At 43.2% G+C, this 21,702-nt stretch overlaps 1 protein-coding gene across 2 annotated transcripts in view; it reads left to right on the top strand.

Moving 5' to 3' along the window:
- Positions 1-15,900, top strand: part of LOC137431744 (voltage-gated inwardly rectifying potassium channel KCNH7) — a 559,296-nt gene extending 543,396 nt beyond the window's left edge. For both annotated transcript variants that reach the window (XM_078782422.1, XM_078782420.1), the window contains 4 exons: positions 9,143-9,412; positions 9,515-9,656; positions 9,831-10,020; positions 15,262-15,900. In XM_078782422.1, the coding sequence (XP_078638548.1) occupies positions 9,143-9,412; positions 9,515-9,656; positions 9,831-10,020; positions 15,262-15,552 (893 nt within the window). In that variant the 3' untranslated portion in view covers positions 15,553-15,900. The remainder of the gene's footprint in view (positions 1-9,142; positions 9,413-9,514; positions 9,657-9,830; positions 10,021-15,261) is intronic.
- The last annotated feature ends 5,802 nt before the right edge of the window (positions 15,901-21,702 follow it).

The following is a 21,702-nucleotide window of genomic DNA, read 5'->3' as shown; positions in this document are numbered from 1 at the left end:
TTGTTACTTTTGAGAGCATTTAATCTGTAGCTACTTATTTGTATGATAGGTCAAAGATAAGTTACACAAAAGCCACGTGGTTAGAAAAGGGGGTGGAAGGCAATCAAAAGGCTTTTCCATTTTGAAAACATCTATATTATAAAACAGGAGTGTCTGCCCATCCCTCTGTCTGCCCCAAACTACTCCCTCAGTTTTGGGGCTAGCCCCGACAAACCCCCTTGTGGAAAGTTTTGGGGTCCTGGCGGATGTTGTAAGGGAGATAGGAGGTTTCATAAATTCCTCAATAAAATTATGATTTTGAAATTGACTCGATATGAGCATGCTCCGAATCCTGAAGTAAATAGATGACGACAATGAGCTGGTTTGATAATATCTCAATACAATCGTGATTTAACACAGTATATCGTTATAATATTAATATATGATTGGAATGAAGCTGTTTGAAATGAAAATAGAGATATTGAGTTCAAATGAATGAGGAAATGACGTGAGGGTTTCTACTTTCTAACCATGACATTCATGGATTCGCCATTGACTGGGGATATAAACATTCAGACAGGGTATGCTTTTCATGCAAGTCATTCACGAACTGGCTGTCCATGCCTGACGTTCGGCTGAAGGTGGCACAGGAGAGTGGAATTTATTGGTTCATGGTTTCCCATTCGCTGTTTCCGCATTGTTTGTTTGTTTTTGGCTTCCCACCCGTGCATAGCACGGGTACCTCGCTAGTAAATTATATTCCAATGGCATCAGATTATTCACACCACTGAGAAGGGCAAAATTGGCTGGAAACTACATATAGAAAAGGCCGAATGCCTGTACAGACATTCCCCAGTGCAAGACCATTGGGTTCACGGTTGGGGGAAACTTGGATTCTTCCCTGTAATTTGGCATTCAGTGTTTTCTTGTAGAAATTATTAATTCAGCAAAATGGTAAAAAAAAAAAAAAAACACCTTTGGAGGCCATTTCCCCCCGCAGAGCAGTGGTTGGCCTTTTTTGGGCACCGTGGTCCCCTTTTTTGAAGCAATGTTTTATGGCCGGATGCCCTTCCTGCCGCCAACCCTGTTAGTCGCCTCTTGCGACACACAGGGAATTACCAGTCAGCTGGTACTCAATTTGCCGACCTCAGAAGGATGACAGGCTGAGTCAACCCCCCTGGTGTTAATTCAGCGATCGACCGGGATTCGGAACCAGGATCCTAGGATCCCAAGCCGGCACCCTAACCGCTAAGCCAACACCAGGCGAATGGTAACAATGTCATAAAAAATATTCAGACTGCTCCTGAACAACAGTGTTGCTGGAATTTAGCACTTGGAGAAAACGACTTTTTGTTAACCTAAAAGATAAAGCTTCATGTAGTTATCATACCTGGTTTTTGTCATCAAAAACAATTCATGCATTCCAAGAGAGTAAGTAATTTTGACACAAGTCTTGTAAAGAACAGCAGGCCGAGCCCAAACCGGATCAAAGCTGGTGATGCCGAGAATCTGTGGCTGGCTTTGGAGACCAGCTTTGCTACATAGTTAGCACAACAAAGGTCAGGGCTGATAATGAGGCCCACAGCAAAGGTCAGTGAACCTCTTCCAGTGGATGATCAATAAAATATATAGGTGAGTTAATTTGACGATTATTCTGGAGTGATAGGGTGAGACTCTGTCCTGATAAATGGAACATCTCCTTCAATCCTGGAAAATCAGTCTAATCATTTCCAGATTAGCAGAGAGAGTGGCAGCTGCTCTTTGGCTAGCAGAGGGATGGGGTATAATAAGACACAATGTGGAGTCATCTACAAAAAGGAAGAGAGTGTTTTCCAGAACATTGGAGAGGTCATTACTATAGATAGGAACAACACTGTGCCCTAAGCACTGCCATGGGGAACTTCAGCCTCCATTGTGAGAGGGGAAGAAAGGGTTCCAATTATGGCAACGCATTGACTGTGTGGGTGGAGGAAGTCTGAGATTCAGGAAGGAAGGCAACCTTCTATGCCACAGGCCAGCCGCAGATGCCACAGGCAGAAAGATTTTCAAGCAAAGCAAAATGCCAGACGATGCCCGAGATATTAAAGATACAATTAAATGGAAATAATTTTAGGTATAATTAAACAGATATTTCAATGCCCGAGATATTCCAGGGTGACGATCCTAACCTTTTGTTTGAGATCGAGAACATACTAACCATTGCCGAGAGAGGAGCAGATAGTCAGGGGGTCAAATGCATATTTTGGCCTGACCTGGAAAGTGGTTCTAAAGTTTTTTTCTCAGTGTTTTCATGTTATATAGGTATTGTACTCTATGAAACTGCATGATGGCATTCTCCCATCATTGAGCATTTTCATATAACAGGTTTTATACAATTGCGGTTATCGGGACGCAAAACACTGGCTTTGGAGGGGTGGGGAAAATAGAAATACCCTTATATCTTTGTAAGCATTCAAGCTAGGGTCTTGATTTTTTGCATATGGGTGTATCTTGACCATACCTATTCGTGGGTCAAAGGACAAAGTCATAGGTCATGGTCAAAGGTCAAATATCGGGGTCAAACGTGTACAACTCAGCATTGTTTATACACTGTGATATATTTCTCATTATACTGAACCTGTATCCATTGTTATAACGTCTGTCTTGTTATAAGGTCTCATGAGCTCAATACTGAATGAAGAAATGCTAGACTACATCATATTTATTGAGTTCTTTATGATTTTATGTTAAAAGATTACATCAAATCTGGTTGCGTAAATGATCTGTATATGGTGTAACACAACTCCAACTCTCCCACAACATGTTCTACAGCATTTCACCAAAGGGGACCACGTTGTGGGGCACATTGATGGCATATGGAATGGAATCTGGTCTGATATGCTCATCGAGACCACGTTCATGAGATATGGCAAAGGCAAGCACGGCATAATAGGCATCACACTTAACCCCAAAGCTTTGAAATCTTGGGCATTGAGCCTACATGTCTGCGGTCAGATAGCTACCGATGTAGCTGAAATGCGGCGAGGTGATGAGAGTGCAACCAGGCAGGCAAGCGTGCACAAAGAAGAAAGCAAATCTCGGATAAAATCTGATGCAAAGTATCGACAGGACATAAGAGTGAAGATGGCCCAGTGCATACCACCACTTGACCACCAGCATCACCCAGAGGGATCAATTGTGAACATAGTTACTGGAAGGGTACAATCATCTTCAACAGTTAATGTTCACAAATCAATTGAAATCGGGAGCAAACAATCCGGGGAATTTACAGAGGCTTTACCTCGAGGCTTTCATCACAAGATTGAAAGAAGGATAACTTCAATGGCAGACACGAAGAAGTCTGTAAATATCGGCACACAGAAGGTTTTTGATACAAACCTAATCTACAGTCGTGTCATATGTCTGCAGGCCAGTAATAGGGATATAGACATCGACCATCTGATGTCCCATGAATTGGCTCCACTGCCAACGGCTCTCTTTGCAGACTCTGGTGATATGCGGATATCCACATCTAAATCCATCTTGAAAAGAGATATCAAAATTGAGGTGTCATCAAGAGTAGCCCATGAAGAAATAGAAGTCACTGTCGTTGATGGGTGTGCCCTTCTCTGGATACCTGGTTGGCCTGCTGTTGGAAATGTGCAGACTTACATTGATGCCTTCAAGCACAAAATAGCAGAGAAGCTCTCCAAATGTGATGTCTATCTAGTCTTTCATAGATACAATGAATTCAGCACCAAAGATTCAACACGATTAGCCAGGGGTACTGGCAGGGTGTATCAGTTGACACCCTCAACACCAATCCCCGCACAGAAAGCAGTATGACTGTTACAGGCAATAAGAAGCAGCTCATCAAACTGATATGCAAGGACTTGCAAAGAGATGAAGACTTTGTTCAGAACCATACACAGGAGCACACACTTTTGACAACAGGACAGGAGGAAACTATCGAGATCAGCGAGGGCATTGTCATAGAAAGACGAGATCTGTATACCAGTCATGAGGAAGCTGACAATATTATAGTGCAGCAGGCATTTATGGCAGCTTCAGAGGGGGCTTCCGGTGTAGCTGTGGTGGCTGATGATACAGATGTGTGGGCCCTTCTGTTGCACCACTATCTGGAGCAGAATCTTGACATCCCAATTATAATGCAATCTCCTATACATGGAAGCAGTGTCATAGACGCAACCGCTGCCCAATATGCAGACCTCATTCCAAACCTGCTTGCAGGACACTCCTTATCTGGATGTGATACTGCAGCAGGATGCTTTGGCATCGGGAAGAAGAAGATGTTGAACACTATAAAACAACACTCACTGAGTCTTCTTGGAGAAATTGATGCATCCTGGCCTGAAGTAGTGAAGCAGGCAACTCAATTCGCTGTTGCTACTTACGGTCAGAAAAACTGCCATACACTTTGTGAGGCTAGAGCAAAGGTATGGACGACCAGAATAGGCAAGGGGAGCAGCACAATGCCAAAACTCTGCTCTGAGCAGCACAAAACCTCAACTGATGCTGCTTTCCAGGAAAATCTGAAAAGAGCACACCTACAAACTTTTTTGTGGAAGAATGCCTTGAGGTCTGAGCCTCGGAAGTTAGACCCGTTAGAGTATGGATGGAACAAAGATGGGGATATGCTGTGCCGAACCACAGTTCCATCAGGATATAAACTGGTCCCTGAGTACATCCAAAAGATCATCAGTTGTGGTTGCTCCAGTGACACACCATGTGAAAGTGTTCGATGTGGGTGCAACAAAGCAGGAATGACTTGCTCAGTCTTCTGTGCCTGTCAGCAACAGGATGCAGTATCAGTATGTCACGACAGGGTGAATACTATATCACATGAGAGTGATGATGAAACAAGTGGTGAAGAAGAAGATGATGATTACAATAACTCTGATAATTGATGATGTTTATATGATCTAAGAAAGATTTAAAAACCAAATACATAATATGTACAAGTTTCGTAACCTATGAATATGTATATCATATAAAAATCATTCATGTGGCCTGATTCGATGTGATTTTTGAACAAGAAATCATAAAGAACTCAATAAATATGATGTAGTCTAGCATTTCTGCATTCAGTATTGAGCTCATGAGACCTTATAACAAGACATTAGACGTTATAACAATGGATACAGGTTCAGTATAATGAGAAATATATCACATTGTAATACAATGCTGGATTGTACAAGTTTGACCCAGATATTTGACCTTTGACCTTGAACTATGACTTTGACCTTTGACCCACAAATAGGTATGGTCAAGATACACCCATATGCAAATATGCAAGACCCTAGCTTGAATATTTACGAAAATATAAAGGTATTTCTATTTTCCCCAACCCTGCTAAAACCAGAGTTTTGCGTCCTTATAGCCGTGATTTTATACAACCTGTTATATGAAAATGCTCAATGATGGGAGAATGTCATCAGGCAGTTTCATACAGTACAATACCCATATAACATGAATACACTGAGAAAAAAACTTTAGAACCACTTTCCAGGTTCAGCTCCTGGCCCCCTGACTAAGAAGGATGTCCAGAGTTGAGTGGCTGGGGAGGCATCCAAACTTATGGTCAGAGATCAGACTGCCTGTAAACAGGAAAGTTTGAACATCAGAAGCAATGGATTCCATGACTTTACTTGTAGCTGGAAGCAAGACCGCTGGCCTATTGTTGGTGGGGTCTGTTTTTGCAACCTTTATTGTGGGTGGGAGTGATGTTTGCTGACTTCCATGCAAAATGGAGGTGGTCAAAGGTGGATAGACTAAATAAGGCAGAGAGGGAGCAAGAACGGCAGAGCAGGATTTCAGAACATGGGCAATGATGCCATCTGGCCTCGTCACCCAAGCAGGGCCAAGGCTGGATGTAACTTTCCCTACGCCTTCTCAAGTGAAAGAACACATAATTCAGCAGACACTGTGGGGGATGCGGTGTAATATGGGGACAGACTGGGATGAGTGGGTACACAAGATTTGGAGGCAAAGAAAGAGTTTCGACATTGCTGCCATTTGAGATGTACCTTATCTCAGGTAGAGACAGTCCTGCTGCCATTTGAGGTGAGGGATGGAATAAAGGAGGAGTTACCCTCAGTCAGGGTGGAATCAATATCAGTTGCTATGGAGACCGTGATCCAATTCTTTAGTGAGAGGGCAGATTTAAGTCCCTGCCAGTTGGCCTGTCCAAAGAGCCATGTCCTGCATCACTGAGGTTTCTCCCTTCCAATAGCTGAAGTGATATGGGCCTTGACAAGAAAGCAATCAGAAGAGCCATTGGGGCAGAATAGGAACAAAAGAGATAGACACAGCACAAGTGCCTTTCCTCAGAGAAAAAGCATATTGCACGAGGTCGTCAGGTCAAAAATTTTTTTTTTGTTATTATTACATAATTATGTAAGGTCATCTTCAAAATATATTACACAACTAGAATGGCACTCGGCACATACCTCCGCCAACTAGAATGGCGCATACCTCCGCCAGGCTGAACAGTTTACATTTTGTATCCCACTGATAGGCCGGATCTGGATTAGGACCTGAACCAAAATCTAATCGGCTTGTTCTCGTCACCAAACCAATTCATCCCCCGAGTTTAGTCATAACTCGTCAATAACTTTTTCAAATATCATGTTAAATTGTATATCGCTTTTTGCCCGATCCTTCAATGGTGAAGTACAAGTTAAAAAAAAAAATTCTCCAATCCGAATCCATATTCAGATCTTCACCAAAATCGAATCGACTTGGTCTTGTCACACACCCAACCTCTCCGCCAAGTTTCGTCGAAATCCGTCCACAACTCTTTGAGATATCCTGCTATGTATCGTTTTTGGCCCTATCTCCCAATGGTGAAGAACCACTTAAAAGATTCTACTAGCCGGATCCGAATCCGGATCTTCACCAAAATCTCATCATTTCGTTCTTGTCACATACGCTACATCTCTGCCAAATTTCGTCCGAATCCGTCCACAACGTTTTGAGATATTTTGCTCAGTGTCCTGTCCAAATATCAGCTTCCTAGCTCAAAATGTGCCTGAGATATTGCCCAGATGAGAAAGAAAATAAATAAGTAATAATGAATCGATAATTATGAAATAACTAATCAATTAACTGATGAATCAAAAATAAAAAAATACCGTTTTTGCCAAAGCACTTTCTCACAATTGTGCCCAAATGTCAGCTTACTAACTCAAAGTATGACTGGGATATCACCCGGACAAACAAGGAAACAAGAAAACAAGTACAGATACATTCAAAGTACACCGCCCCCATGCCAAATAAATAAATATCCTCCAATGCGGCATTGCTGGGGCGCCTTTCGGCCTTTAGGCGCCTGGCAATACCGCCGTGCAGCTCATAGAGACTGCATTGTGTGGGAGAGGTGTACAATAATTGTTTGATTAATTGCATAATTAAAATCAATAAATGACCATAAAATATTTTTTGAATCAATTGGCTAAAAGCATACAAACCTAAACCACCAGTGCTTCATCCAAAGCTGTAACTTTTTGAAAATTAATTAGTCATTAATCAAAAAAAATAAAATTAATTGATTAATCAATAAATAAATTAATCGATTAATTGATTAATCAACAAATCAAAAATATCTTTTATAGCCAAATCACTTGGTCATTGTCATGTCCAAATATCAGCTTCTTACCTCAAAAGGTGCCTGAGATATTGCCCAGATGAGAAAGAAAATAAATAAATGATTAATAATGAAAAAATAATAATAATAATCATAAAATAATTAAATAAATAATCAATTGGCTGATGGAATACCCAAACCACTATACTACCGTTTCATCCGAATCTAACTTACAAAAAACTAATTAATTAAGTCATTAATCGAATAATTAATCGATTAATTGATTAATCAATAAATCAAAAATATCCTTAATAGCCAAATCACTTGGGCATTGTCATGTCCAAATATTAACTTCCTAGCTCAAAAGGTGCCTGACATATTGCCCAGATGAGAAAGAAAATAAATAAATGATTAATAATGAAAATAAATAAATAAAAATCATCAAATAATTAAATAATTAATCAATTGGCTAATAGAATACATAAACCACCATCGTTTCATCCGAATCTGTAACTTTAAGAAAATCAATTGTCATTAATCGAGGAATTCAATAATTAATCGATTCATCAATAAATCAAAAAATCGCCTTTACAGCCAAATCACTTGGTCATTGTCATGTCCAAATATCAGCTTCCAAACTCAAAAGGTGCCTGAGTTATTGCCCAGATGAGAAAGGAAATAAATATGTACTTAATTAATCGATAATAACTAAATAACTGATCAATTGATTGATTCATCGAAAAACAAAAAAAATATCGTTTTTGTCAGAGCACTTGCTCACTATTGTGCCAAAATTTCAGCTTCCTAGCTCAAAGGATGGCTGAGATATCGCCCGGACAAACAAACAAACAAACAAACAAACAAAACAACCAACAAACAAGAGTGAAAACGCAGTACTCCCTTTCAGCGTGTGTCATTGCCGAGCCCCCTTCGGTGCACTAAAATGACGTTATGCAGCACCTGGAGATGGCATAGGAAAGGAGCGGTGTACAGCAACCGGAGTGAAAACTGAGTACTCCCTTTCAGCATGAGTCATTGCCGGGCCCCCTTCGGTGTCCGGCAATGACGTTATGCAGCGCCTGGAGATGGAATAGGAAAGGAGCGGTGTACAACAACCGGAGTTAAAACTGAGTACTCCCTTTCAGCATGAGTCATTGCCGAGCCCCATTCGGTGCCCGGCAATGACGTTATGCAGCGCCTGGATATGGAATAGGAAAGGAGCGGTGTACAACAACCGGAGTTAAAACTGAGTACTCCCTTTCAGCATGAGTCATTGCCGGGCCCCCTTTGGTGCTGGCAATGACGTTACACAGCGTCTGGAGATGGAATAGGAAAGGAACTGTGTATAAAAGAAAACGGAGTGAAAACTGAGTACTCCCTTTCAGCGCGCGTCATTGCCAGGCTTCCTCCGATGCCCAGCGATGACGTCAAAGGAGCAGTGAGTGTACAATGCGGTGTACAACAGAAAAGGAGCGGTTTACTGTTGAATCCAGCAAATAAAGTTAAAAGCTGGTAAGCCATAAATTCTTACCACTTGATGACAAGGTTCACCTTTCTCCTCTTGCTTGTACATTGCAGAGAGCTCACAGCGAACGTCAAATGCAGAGACAAGAAGAAGAAACCCAGCCAACTTTCAAAATGGCTGTCGTGTGCGAGAAGACGACAGGCATGACAGCATCTGCACACAATCACTGGAGTTGAATGCTGGAAGAAGTGATGAGAAGCAGTGCTGTGCCAGATCTTCACACATTGTGGAGCTCTCACCAGCACTGGCAGGGCTCAACGCGGCACAGGCCAACTTAGAGTTAAACCCAACAGAATCTCACGAGAGCGATACTCTGATTTCCGGTGAGCATTTATCATATCCTTATACAAACACCTTTCTTCTGTTATATGAAAATGAAATCCACTTCATTGAGCATCACAATCTTGATACTTTTGACGTTACAGCCATGATTTGGAATGAAGAAAAGAGAACCCACGAGAAAAGAGAATTCCCAGAAAGTCCTCGTCCCCGTGCGAATGTTATCGAGAGTAGCGACATGAGAGAGCTTGACCGACGTCTCAATTTACTGCAGCAGCAGCTGACCAGGTACAAAAACAATATAATTTGACAGGAATGGTGTGTGGATCTTTACCAGAGTCTTGAATGCAGCTTGTCAACAAATGAAGGAAGAATCCTGTAAACATTATACCTGTAAACTTTTAATTTCTGCACTTCCGTGTCATCTCACATGGCTTATTGAATGATGCCTCTACCCAACAGGCTGGAATCGCGGATGTGTACTGATGTGGCAGTGATACTGCAGCTGTTGCAGCGCCATGCCACCCTCGTACCGCCAGCCTACAGTGCTGTGTCGCTGGCCGCACAGGCCACGGAAGTTTCTCTAGGGGAGCAGACAATATCAACCACAACAAGCTCCATGCCTCTGCACAATGTCATCTCAGCTCTGCAGGTAATGTTGGCAACAGGTATTAAAAAGAACTTTACTTCTGTTAATTAAATTATAAAGTAGTTCCTCGAATCATGGAATTTATTGAATTACCTTTACACATTCCACAAACAATATTCCAGCAAAATGGGAATTAGGTTAATGTTCTCGTGCACCATTTTATCCCGTCCTGTCTGACTTCTCTTTCCATCCTCTTGACCAATACACACTGAATCCGGTGGGGAGACAGATGCAGTCAACAGCTTGCTTTTTCAGCTTTGAACACGAACCCAACTTCCGGTAACTTTTGTTCATTCTACAAGACTCATAATAAGTGTGTGTCCATCCTAACCGTCGTGGTGGCACCTCGTCACGTCTGTCTCTGGTGTTTGCTCCTCTCAGCAATGGCTGTAGGCCCTCAATCTCGATCAAGAGGTTTGAACCGTCTCCCTAGAAATATCTCAGGCATTCAACAAAGTCTGGCATCTTGTTAACCAGTTGGCCAGGCCTGACGTTCGACTAAGGTTACGGCACGAATTTGGAAATTTCTTCAGTGTGCCGGCTATCGCTCATGGCCACCGTGGCCTACTCTTGTCCAGCAACTAATGCTAGCAGACTGTGCCATGACTTGCTTGCCAAGCTCCCTGCATGTGGAATTCAAAGCTGCTTTAATTCCTGCATTTCTCACTTCCTCCACTCACACAGTCAATATGTTGCCATAAATGGAACACTCTCCTCCTCTCTCTCACAATGGAGGCGGGAGTTCCTCTCAGTCAGTGGTTTGGGCCAAGCCTTGTTCCTCATCTATTTACATGACCTCTCCTATGTTCTGGAAAATCTTTCATTCTTGCAGATGACTACATTGTATCATACAGTACCCTATGCCTCTGCTAGGCAGACAGGAGCTTTATCTCTCTCTCTGCTAGTCTGCAAATGACTAGACTCTGGTCTGATAAATGGACCATTGGACCATGGTCTTCAGTCTTGAAAGATCTCAATCTCACCCTATCGCATCAGAAGATTAGCAAATAACCAATATATTTCCATGGTCTTCCACTGAAAGAGATTCAGGTCTCTTGAACTTCCAAGACTAACTATCAGCCATGACCTTTCCTGGGCCGATCATATAGCAAAGCTAGCCTCCAAAGCCAGCAACAGACTGGAAAACCTCCATCGATCCAGTCTTTCCTTGTACAATCAGAGCTCCTCACAGTATACAAGACATTTGTCCATTGCTCAAAAGAGTACTGATTTCTGCTATGGGCTAGTACCCCAGAATCACATCTCTGTCTCCTGGATTCTGTGGAATCTAAAGTTTTCAAAATTATTGGAATCTCCGGTGATGAGGCAGAAGCACAGGGTCTGTTGCTCTGACATCACAAGCAGATCGGTGGTATCTGTTTTCTACCGTCTATTCTCCGATGTTGCTCGTGCTCTTTCAGTCCTCCGTCCTTCCATATCTATTCCAGGATGCTGATGTTTTTTTTTGTATACAGAATCGAGGCTCGTGAAAGAGCTAACATTTAGTTCACAAACAAATCAAACAGACAAACAAAATATATAAAAAGAGGGAGCGGAAGACAAGATGGGGAGAGAAGGGGAACACAAACACAACATTTGAGAGCAGGGAGATGTGTGGGAGGGAGAGGGCTTGGGGGGAGGAGGCGTGGGAAGGGGGGGGGGGGGAAGTATAAAACACAAGGACACCAAGGACTTCCAGGACAGAAGTTGGCATTTCAAAAAAGTGGATTTGGGGTGAAATTAGCGGGGGTAGAAAAGATCAAGGTTTTGGATGGGGGAAGATAAGAGATGGTGGTGAACAGCTGTTTTAAAGACCTGGAGGGTGGAGTGGGATTGAAGAGAGTGAGGGAGTTTGTTCCAGAGGCAGGAGAAAAGAGGAATGAAGGAGTGAAGGTGAGCAGAGAGTCTTGATTTTGACAGTTTAACCATAAGAGGGTTGCAGGCAGATCTTGTGCGACCTGTAGGAATATTTGGGGGACAGATCCCAGAGACAGCTGGGGGGGGGGGGGGGCAAGGCCAGAGAGGAGTCGGTAGAAGACAGAAAGACCATCAACATGCCTGCGGTGAGTGAGTGAAAGGCCCTTGGAGTTAGCTTCATCGCGGGAGATTCCAATGATTCTGAACGCTTTGGTTTCAACAGCGTGAAGACGAGCTAGGTGTGAGGCAGGAGCACCAGCACAGATGGGAGAACAGTATTCCATTGAGCTGTGGATGAAAGCCTTGTATGTGGTGAGGAGCTCAGGTGTGCCAAGGAAGGACTTCGCACGACGGAGGATGCTCAGTCGAGTGGCTTTGAAGGCCAGATTGGAAATGTGAGTTTCCCAGGAAAGATCATGGCAGATAGTGAGACCCAAAAGCTTGAGTGACACAACTTATTGGAGAGGATTGTTCAGAAAGTAGATGGGAGGGTTGTCCAGTCGGTCTTTTTGGAGAGACATAGTAAGAGTGTGAGATTTGTCAGCATTGAAAGACATGCTCCACTTGTTTGACCAGTCTGTCATTTTGTCCAGGTCTGCAGAGAGTGAGGAGGCTGCAGACTGCTGATCTGAGGGATGAGGAATGAAGCGGCATAGAGTGGAGTCATCAGCAAAGAGATAGAGGATTTTCAAGAGAGTCAGAGAGATCATTGATGAAGACCAGAAAAAGCACACGACCTAGAACACTGCCTTGGGGAACTCCAGCCTGAACAGGAATGGGAGATGAGAGAAACACATTCAGGGCCACACGTTGATTACGACTAGAGAGGAAGTCCGCCGGCCATGCGTGGAGATTTCCATGGATACCATTGGAGGAGAGTTCGGTGAGCAAAGCGGGGTACCAGATCGTATCAAAGGCACGTGATATGTCAAGGGAGACGGCTCTAATTTCCTGTTTGGCATTGAGGACCTCCATCCATTGTTGAGACAGCAGAAGCAGCATGTCCAGAGTAGAGTGACCTGGTCTGAAACCAAATTGATGATCAGAGATCAAGCCATTGGAGAAGGGGAAAGATTTGATATCCGAAGCAATGATGGATTCCATGACTTTGCTGATTATTGGAAGAAGGCTGATTGGGCTGTAGTTGCAAGGATATGTTTTTGCACATTTTTTATGTAAAGTGGTGATGTTGGCTGATTTCCAAGCTGATGGCAGATTACCTTGAGCAAAAGAGAGGGTGAAGAGAACAGAGAGAGGGAGTGAAAAGAGCGCCAGAGCAGGATTTTAGGACCCGTGGGCTGATGCCGTCTGGTCCAGTTGCAGAATCAGTGTCGAGAATTGACAGAAACTTCTCCAACAGAGTCCAGCAGCTGTTGGGTACGACTGGCTACGGTGGGTACAGAGAGGGATGGGTTTGGGACTCACGATTTTGAGGCAAACACAGAGTCGAGGATTCAGGCTTCGGAACGAAATTTCACAAAGTCTTGTTCCTGTTTTTTTATTTATTACAACCAAAGCAAATGATGCAGGTTTTTTGCATTTTGTCACATAATTCGTAAAGTTTCTTGTGTTCTTCAGTATCTCAGCATGTGCACCATTCGTCACCATTACACCACGTCCAAGGGATAATGTACTTCAATCCACGTGCTGGCCAATATGTCCCTCGTCACACCGCTGATGCAATTGGTTATGCTTGCACGAAGTGTTTCAATGTCAGCAACAGAAGTTTGGAAAATAATTCATGACATACCACCAAGAGACGAAGTCTAATCAATCTGGAGACCATGGAGGCCAGCGGACTGCCACACCACGTCCAATCCATATACCAGGGAAGTTCTCGGATCTAAAGTTTGCACTATCTGCACTTTAGGTGCATGAGGATGCAATCTCTTGTGCTCAACTTTTTTTTTATATTATAATTTTCCCATATGTTTGGATTCATTTGAAATTTTAAAAAAATCTTTAAATTTTATCATATTATATTTAAAGTTATTTAATTTCTATTCTCTGAGTAGCGCTTCTGTGATTTCAGGGTAGGACAGACAGCAATTCTGGATTTTGGGAGTTTGACTAGAAAGAGGTAGCTTGTGGACTCCATACTCCTTGCACATACCTGGGGAGCGGAGAGGGGACACAAAGCATGGCGAGGGCAGTGAGTGCAACATCAGAAAGGAGGCAGAATAAAAAAGAGATGACTGACCTGTCGACTATGGCTAAGTGATATGCCCATAGATTCAGTTTAATCGTTGGGGATTCCAATGAACTTGAAGGTCTTGGTTTCCAAGGCAAAAAGCTGAGCAAGTTGTGAGGCAGGGGTGCCAGGCCAGAGGTGAGAGCAGTATTCCATCGAGCTGAGGATGAAAGTTTTTCAGGTGGATAGGAGGTCAGGTGTGCCAAGGAAAGATTTTACATGACAGTCAGCAACTGGCTTTGAAGCCAAATTTGAAATGTGGTTTGACCAAGAGAGAGGGAGAGAGAGAGAGAGAGAGAGAGAGAGAGAGAGAGAGAGAGAGAGAGAGAGAGAGGGAGAGAGAGAGAGATAGAGACTGCCTGAGACTTAAGAGTTTGAATGACTTGACTTCTTCAAGAGGGTTGTTGAGAAAGTATATGGGAAGGTTTGCGGTGCAGTCCTTTCAGAGAGAGCGTGTGTGGAAATTCTCAGGATTAAAAGACGAATTCCAAGTGTTTGACCAGTTTGTGATTTTGCCAAGGTCTAGGTCTGAATGAAGCTGCTGCCTGTCTGAAGGATGAGGAATGCCACAGCAGAGAGTGGAGTCATCAGCAAAGATATAAAGAGGAATTTCCAGAGAGTCAGAGAAATCATTCACCGGAGACAATAGGTTTGCTCTCCATCTGTCTGTCCATCCGTCCCACCTGTGGTTTTTCAGACTTTCTTCCCATAGCCTTTAACATATTCAAAGGAAACTTGGTACGTGGCTTTATTATGATACGTTACAGAACAAGTTCGAGTCTCAGGGCGTTTCATCGATTTTTCACAGTTATGCACTTTTTTCTTATAAAATATCACATCGGTGGGGGACATGTATTGCAAAACAATTCTCGCTCTTGCTGGTTTGGTGTTCCCCATATATTTGCACAAATCATATTTGCAAAACCCAACGTGCTCCTTCGATGCATGAATTGCTTTCTTAGCTTCTTTCTTTGGACACACACAATGACATGTGACTACTGCATTCCAATGTCGATGGCAGATAAATAAATATGTTATGGTTCCAGTTTTATTTTTAAAGACCCCAAATGGTATGATATTCGATTGCGTTTACCCCATTCACTCTCACCCCGTTCTTATCTGTTCCTTTCTAACAGAGTCCAGTGTACTCAGATTCAAGTGAAAGGTGCAAGTTCAAAGATTTTTCAGTGGACTATGCCTCACTGCAAACTTCAGAAGGGACAATTTCTCCGGCCTACCTCAATCCGGAACAGGAACCCCTAATGGTGGGTGATGCAGACACGAGTGGAACACATGTCGAACATGATGCTGGTGTGTTTCCCAGCATGCGGCATCAATCTCTCCCAGGAAGAGAGCCCTCAAGTCCAGCGAGCAGCATGCCGCTTCTCCGGCACCACTCCTCTGACCCTGGCCTTCCAGAGACCTGATGATCAATCACCACAGTGAAGCTTTGCTTGAGGATTTTGCTCCTGTAGTCTCATGTCTCTGCCACAGATGATTTGTGGCTCTGCGCTCCTGACTTTTTTGCGATTAGTGTGCTCAGGGCTTCCAAACCCAAAACCTCGTCTCACCCACGAGGCAAAAATAGGTTTATCGTTTTTTTTTCTCATCAAGTAATGTTTATAGTCTTTTCCCCAAAAGTTATACAGAGTAACCATCCTGCATTTCTTACAATTACCATACATTTAGTCTGAAAGATGTTTATGTATAGCACAATAAATATCTCAAATTTGTATATAACAAAAAAGGGAGATGTCACAGAGGAAAGTGACCTTAAACATTCGACATGCCAACTTGCCATGACAAAGCAGCTCTTCAATACTTGCATATTTATGACACTATTAACAATTCAACATTCCCCGGAGATCATACTGCACACATACGAAGTGCAGACCCTTTCATTTTTTAAATTTCTAGACATGAAAGCATCAATTGGATCGGCTTCTCAGTTCTCAATGCAAACAATGAAGTAGCTTCTAAATATTAAATAAATCCCACAATTGGGATATATGGTATGTCCATGAGCCCAGAAGGTTTATTCAAGTGAAAAGCGCCGGAACGTTTGACCTCATGGGCTGATGGAGTCATCCACCGACATCACAAAAATGCATTGCTGCCGGGTCTGACCCGTGGCTTTCCTCCCCGAAATTACTCAATTAGTGACGCCCTTACCGGAAAACCTATTTTGCTCAATATCTGGAGAACTATGCATGATATCACGAATAAGGTGTGTATACCTATGTTTACATGGTCAATAATTACACTGACACCCGCATTATTGCTAGAAAATGTATAGTTTTCCAGGTAAATGTGTAGCCCACCCGCTCATTAAGTGACGCCATTACCGACCAATGATATATGGAAAACTTGCAAATGTGCAGTTCACATAAGTAACTTGATGTCCTCTTGGCATTACAAGTCTTCTCTATCACTTCCGTCACTCTCATCACTGTCCTCACTCCAAGCATTATCTGACTCTTCCTCATCTACTGAATTATCTTCCATGCCATCCCCGTTATCCTCATGTGGGCCTGTGAGGGACTCTGGAACTGAACTTCCTGGATACCAGTCTGGTTCAAAGCAGTTTTGAGACAACTTCCATCCATCGTCTGTCAGACTTGCCCCACCAGTTGGATCTGTCTGATCAGCTCTCTTCCAGATTCTTGCCACATAGTGCGCCCTTTTCATATGATTACCAAGTGTCTTGGCGCACTGGGGAAGAGAGGCACAGTTTATCTTCTTTATTCTGGCAAGGGGCTCCTTTTCGTCACCACCACCCATTCGCATGAATGCCTTGTATCTGGCTTCATTAATGTCAGTGGTTTTGAAGCCATACAGCACGCAGACAAAGGATGTAACAGCTTAGGACGTCTACCTCCTCAGCTGTTAGAGATTGCAATGCCATCACATGAGCTGCATCTGACTCCATCCACTGGAAGGGCTTCACTTTGCCCTTTCTGTAGAAACACGATGTGAAATCACAACCAGTCAAGGCATGAAGGCTGATTAGTGCTTCAGTGATACCAGTCTGTTTCTTCTCAAGAATGCCAGCTAGTTTATTGACATCAATGTACCTTCGGTGGTTGCCAGATCCATAGTCCATGATGATGTTGATCCCTTCCGACCTTCCAGAAATCCCAAGCAGAATGATGAAGACGTCCGTATCAGTGGACTTTATTAGAATGTTACCAGTGGAAATGTTGTTTGCGTGAAAGGCAATGAGTGTGTCAGCTTCTTCATGTCGACATTGGAGGTGATTCGGTTCCTCTATTTGCAGCACATCATCCTCGTTGTTCTTCATCTCCATACACACACCACCATGTGAAACATAGTGTTTTTCTTGAGAAAAACATGCAGTGACATACAGACATACAAACAGTGACATACAAACATACAGAAAACATACAGTGAGAGTACGGAAGAACAGGAGAGTCAGATCGGGGATACTTGGGGAATTTTCCTTCAGGGTGTGAACTGAAGTGGGTGATGGGGTCTTTGATTGGGGGATTGCAAGAATTTCTGTCTGCAATGCCATGGCAGCACACCTGATTTCTTCAATCTTTTCATTGGAATCAGTCAGCATAGCAAATGCCTCAGCAGACACCAGTGATGAGTGGAATACAAGGTTTTCAGATTTGTTTGCTCGTTTGTCAACGAGGATTTCCGGGAATCGTTCCTTTATCTTCGATATCAGACTTTGTGTAGTGTACCTGTAAATGCCATCCTGTGTTCCTCCAAGAGCAAGAAACTCTTCTTTGTACAAATTGAAAATTACTGATGCCAACATGGGAGTTTTGTTTTTGATGACTTCATTTTCGAGGAACATCGACAAGTTTTTGAAGGCTTCAACGTGCATCTTCCGAATCGACGTTTGCTCTTCATCCGTCACATGCAGTCTTACATAGTCACGACGACAACTGTTATGGTATTTGGCTTCCTTTGCAATAAGATGTTCCCCTAGTCCAATGAGCAGAGTATCACACTTTTTCTTAGCAGCAAGAAGGATTGCCTTGCTCCCGTCTGTGGTCAAACATTGGCTGAGGGGTTCATTTTTCTGCAACTTCCTCTTCCTCTTCTGTCCACAAAAAATACATTCCTGTCCAAGGACGCCTCTCGTGCTGGTAGAAGGATGATCGGAACTTTAACGAGTGGTCTTCTGAGGTGGTTCAGATGGTTCTGTGCTTGGAGGTGCTCCTCTCTTAACAGCACAGAATCGACTGAGGCAAACTGAGTGGTAATATTTGCCTTCTGGGCCCTCAGCTGTTCTGATCTCTTCCGAGGTGTTCGAAAACTTGTCACTTTGAAGTGCCTTTCGCCGTCTAGCAGCATTTTTGGCTGTTTCCCAGTTGCTGGAATTGAAACACTTCAGGGCACGTTTCTTTTCTCCTCTTTCTTTGCAAATTATACAAACGGGGGCTTCATTTGCCATGATCTGTAAATAACAAAAAGGGACAGAGACCAATGCATTATTTGCCACATTGTAACAAAAGACAGAGATGGTGCGACTCCAGTAGGCAACTTTCAGGGTGAACTCCACATTTTCAAGCACTAGAGTTGGCATTGTAATATTTCACCATAAAAACATGGGTATAGACACCTTATTTGTGATATTATCATGCATTGTTTTTCAGATATTAACGAAAATGGGTTTTTCCACAATGGCGTTGCTGAGTGGGTGAACTAAACATTTACCTGGAAAACTATACATTTTCTAGCAATAGTGCGGGTGTCAGTGTAATTATTGACCATTTAAACATAGGTATAGACACCTTATTCGTGATATTATCATGCATAGTTCTCCAGATGAATGAATGATCGTTTTAAGGCCATTTTTCCCCGCTAGAGCAGGGGTTAGCCTTGCGGGCCCCATGACAATTCATGGTTCCCTGTTTGAGGCAATGTTTTTATGGCCGGATGCCCTTCCTGACGCCAACCCTTGGTCATGCTCTTACGATGCGCAGGGATACAGTGTGCCTATTCTAAATCGGGGTACACACCATGATCATTCATCCCAGTAAGCTGGTACTCAATTTGCCGACCTCGGAAGGATAACAGGCTGAGTCAACCCCCCTGGCGTTAATTCAGCGATCGACCGGGATTCGAACCCAGGATCCTAGGATCCCAAGCCGGCACCCTAACCGCTAAGCCAACACCAGGCTAACACTAATCTCCAGATATCTAATCAACATCTCCAGATATTGAGCAAAATAGGTTTTTCGGTAATGGCGTCACTAATTGAGTGATTTCGGGGGTAAAGCCACGGGTCAGACCCGGCAGCAATGCATTTTTGTGATGTCGGTGGATGACCCCATCAGCCCATGAGGTCAAACGTTCCGCCGCTTTTCACTTGAATAAACCTTCTGGGCTCCTGGACTAATTGGCTTCCGGAATATTTCTACTAATCACAGATTAAATGTACAAAGTTTGGTGTTCACCTGACAGATACAACCTTCTGAGGTTTACACGTTGTTTTTCATCAGAAACAAACAAACCAAAAATATCAAAACCAGCAAATCTGCAACGATGCTTTTATTTGGTCATCACTATATCCATTCATGTGTTTATTTCTCCGTTATGAAATTTTGATGCAAAGTGAGCTTGTGCAGCTGGTAACAATTGTGTAAGTTATGACAATTCCGATAACAAGGACAAATAAGATGAGGAAAGCATCACATTGTAGAGCTTAGCCGATCATGATCTTAGCATATCAAGAAAACTATCAGAAAAACATTTGCAAAGCAGTTAGGAGAGAAGAGTACTGGGATATGTAGTTTGATGGAGTCAAATTGAGTTAAAACTTTGGCAGACCATCAAAAATTTGCATTTTACACTTTTTTCTGCAAATCAAGTCTCCGGCAATTGAATGAAAAGATGTTTTTCATATACGTGGCCGAGGCTCATGGAAGAGCTAGAGAAGAATTGAATGGAACAAAATGGAAAGGGGGAAACACCAACAGCAGAGTGGAAGTGAGAGTGAGATCAAGGGGAGGGGGAAAGACACATGGGGGAAGATAAGCTGCACATGAGCTGAACCACAGGAAGAAGAGGAAGGAGAAAGCGGGAATGAAACAGAAAAGGAACAAACTAACCAACAACTAATAAACAAAAAGAGGTGAAGGAGAGAGGAGGTATCACAATAACCTGGTAAAGGGGAGTGCTTGGGAATGGGGTAATTTGGGGTGGAATAGATCACGAGTATGGATGAGGGTTAACCTGAGATAGTGGTGAAGAGTTGTCTTGAATCCATGAAGGTAAGAATGGGACTGAACAGACAGGCGAAGTTGGTTCCACATGCGAGAGAAAAAAGGAACAAATGAGTGGAGGTGAACAGTGAGCCTGGATTTTGGGAGTTTAAGAAGAAGAGTTTGTGGCAAACCATGTTCACCCTGCAGAAACCTGGGAAGGACAGAGCTTAGAGAGGGAAGAGAGTGCAAGACCAAAAAGGAGGCAGTAGAATATAGACTAGGGAATCTACCATACTCTCTACGATATGAAAGTAACAGGCCTAGAAACTCAGCTTCATCGCGGGAGATCACAATTATTTTCAGGGCCTTGCTTTCCGCGGCATCAAGAAGGGCAAGGCATGAGGCAAGGGAACCAGCCCAAAGGGGAGAGCATCAAACTGCATCTGAAGGCCTTGTAGGTTGCCAAAATTTCAGATTGGCCAAGAAGGGAAGAACATGCACGATGGAGGATGCCAAGTCAGTGGCTGGCTTTGGAGGCCATCTTGGAAATATGGCCAAGATTTTTCAGTGACTTAACCTCTTCAAGTGGTTTGTTTGGGAATTAGATGGGAGGATTTGCCAGACGGTCCTTTTGGAGAGACAGGTTGAGTGTGTAGGATTTGTCAGGGTCAAAAGTAATTTTCCCAAGTGTTGGACTATCTCCTGATTCTATCAAGGTCTGCAAAAAGGAAAGGGGCTGCTGCCTGCTTGTCTGAAAGATTAGAGATTATATAGAGGGTGGAATCAGCAGAGATAATCATGATTTTCCAGGGAATCAGAAAGATCATTTATGAAGATGAGGAATATGACTGTCCCCAAAACACTGCCTTGGGGCACTCCAGCTTCTACAGGGAGAGGGGACGAGTGAATCCCGTTGAGAGCTACACGCTGATTACGGGAATAGAGGAAGTCAAGCAGGTCTTCCTCATGAGGTCGTATCGACCTTCACCGGTATACAGTAAAACGATGCATGAAATCAGCGGAACATTGAGGAATGACAATCGTTGTAGGAGACAACAAGCTAATGTTTTGGACATCAGTCCATTGTCGGAGCAAAGGAAGCATGACCCTTTGAAGCATTAGTTCCCAAAAGTCCACTTCTGCTTGATTCCCATGGTGGTTAGCAATCCTCAATCGACCTCCTATTGATTCAATTCATCGGCCTCTGGTAGTTGTTTCGGATGAGATGTGATGAGGAAACGGAGGGTCAGAGGACACATTTTATCGAATGGAGAGTGGGATGGAAGTTTTTTAGTGTTACTCAAATGCCCAGGTTTAGAGCATTCAAAGTTGTCTGATATGGTGGGGAATGTAGCAGTTATGATTCTTGTGAGAAGAGATAATGAATATGGA

Source organism: Myxine glutinosa, chromosome 7, assembly GCF_964187855.1.
Source record: "Myxine glutinosa chromosome 7, kmMyxGlut1.1, whole genome shotgun sequence".
NCBI lineage: Eukaryota > Metazoa > Chordata > Myxini > Myxiniformes > Myxinidae > Myxine > Myxine glutinosa.
The sequence above is the reverse complement of the archived record's forward strand: the minus strand, read 5'-3'. Positions and strand labels throughout refer to the sequence as shown.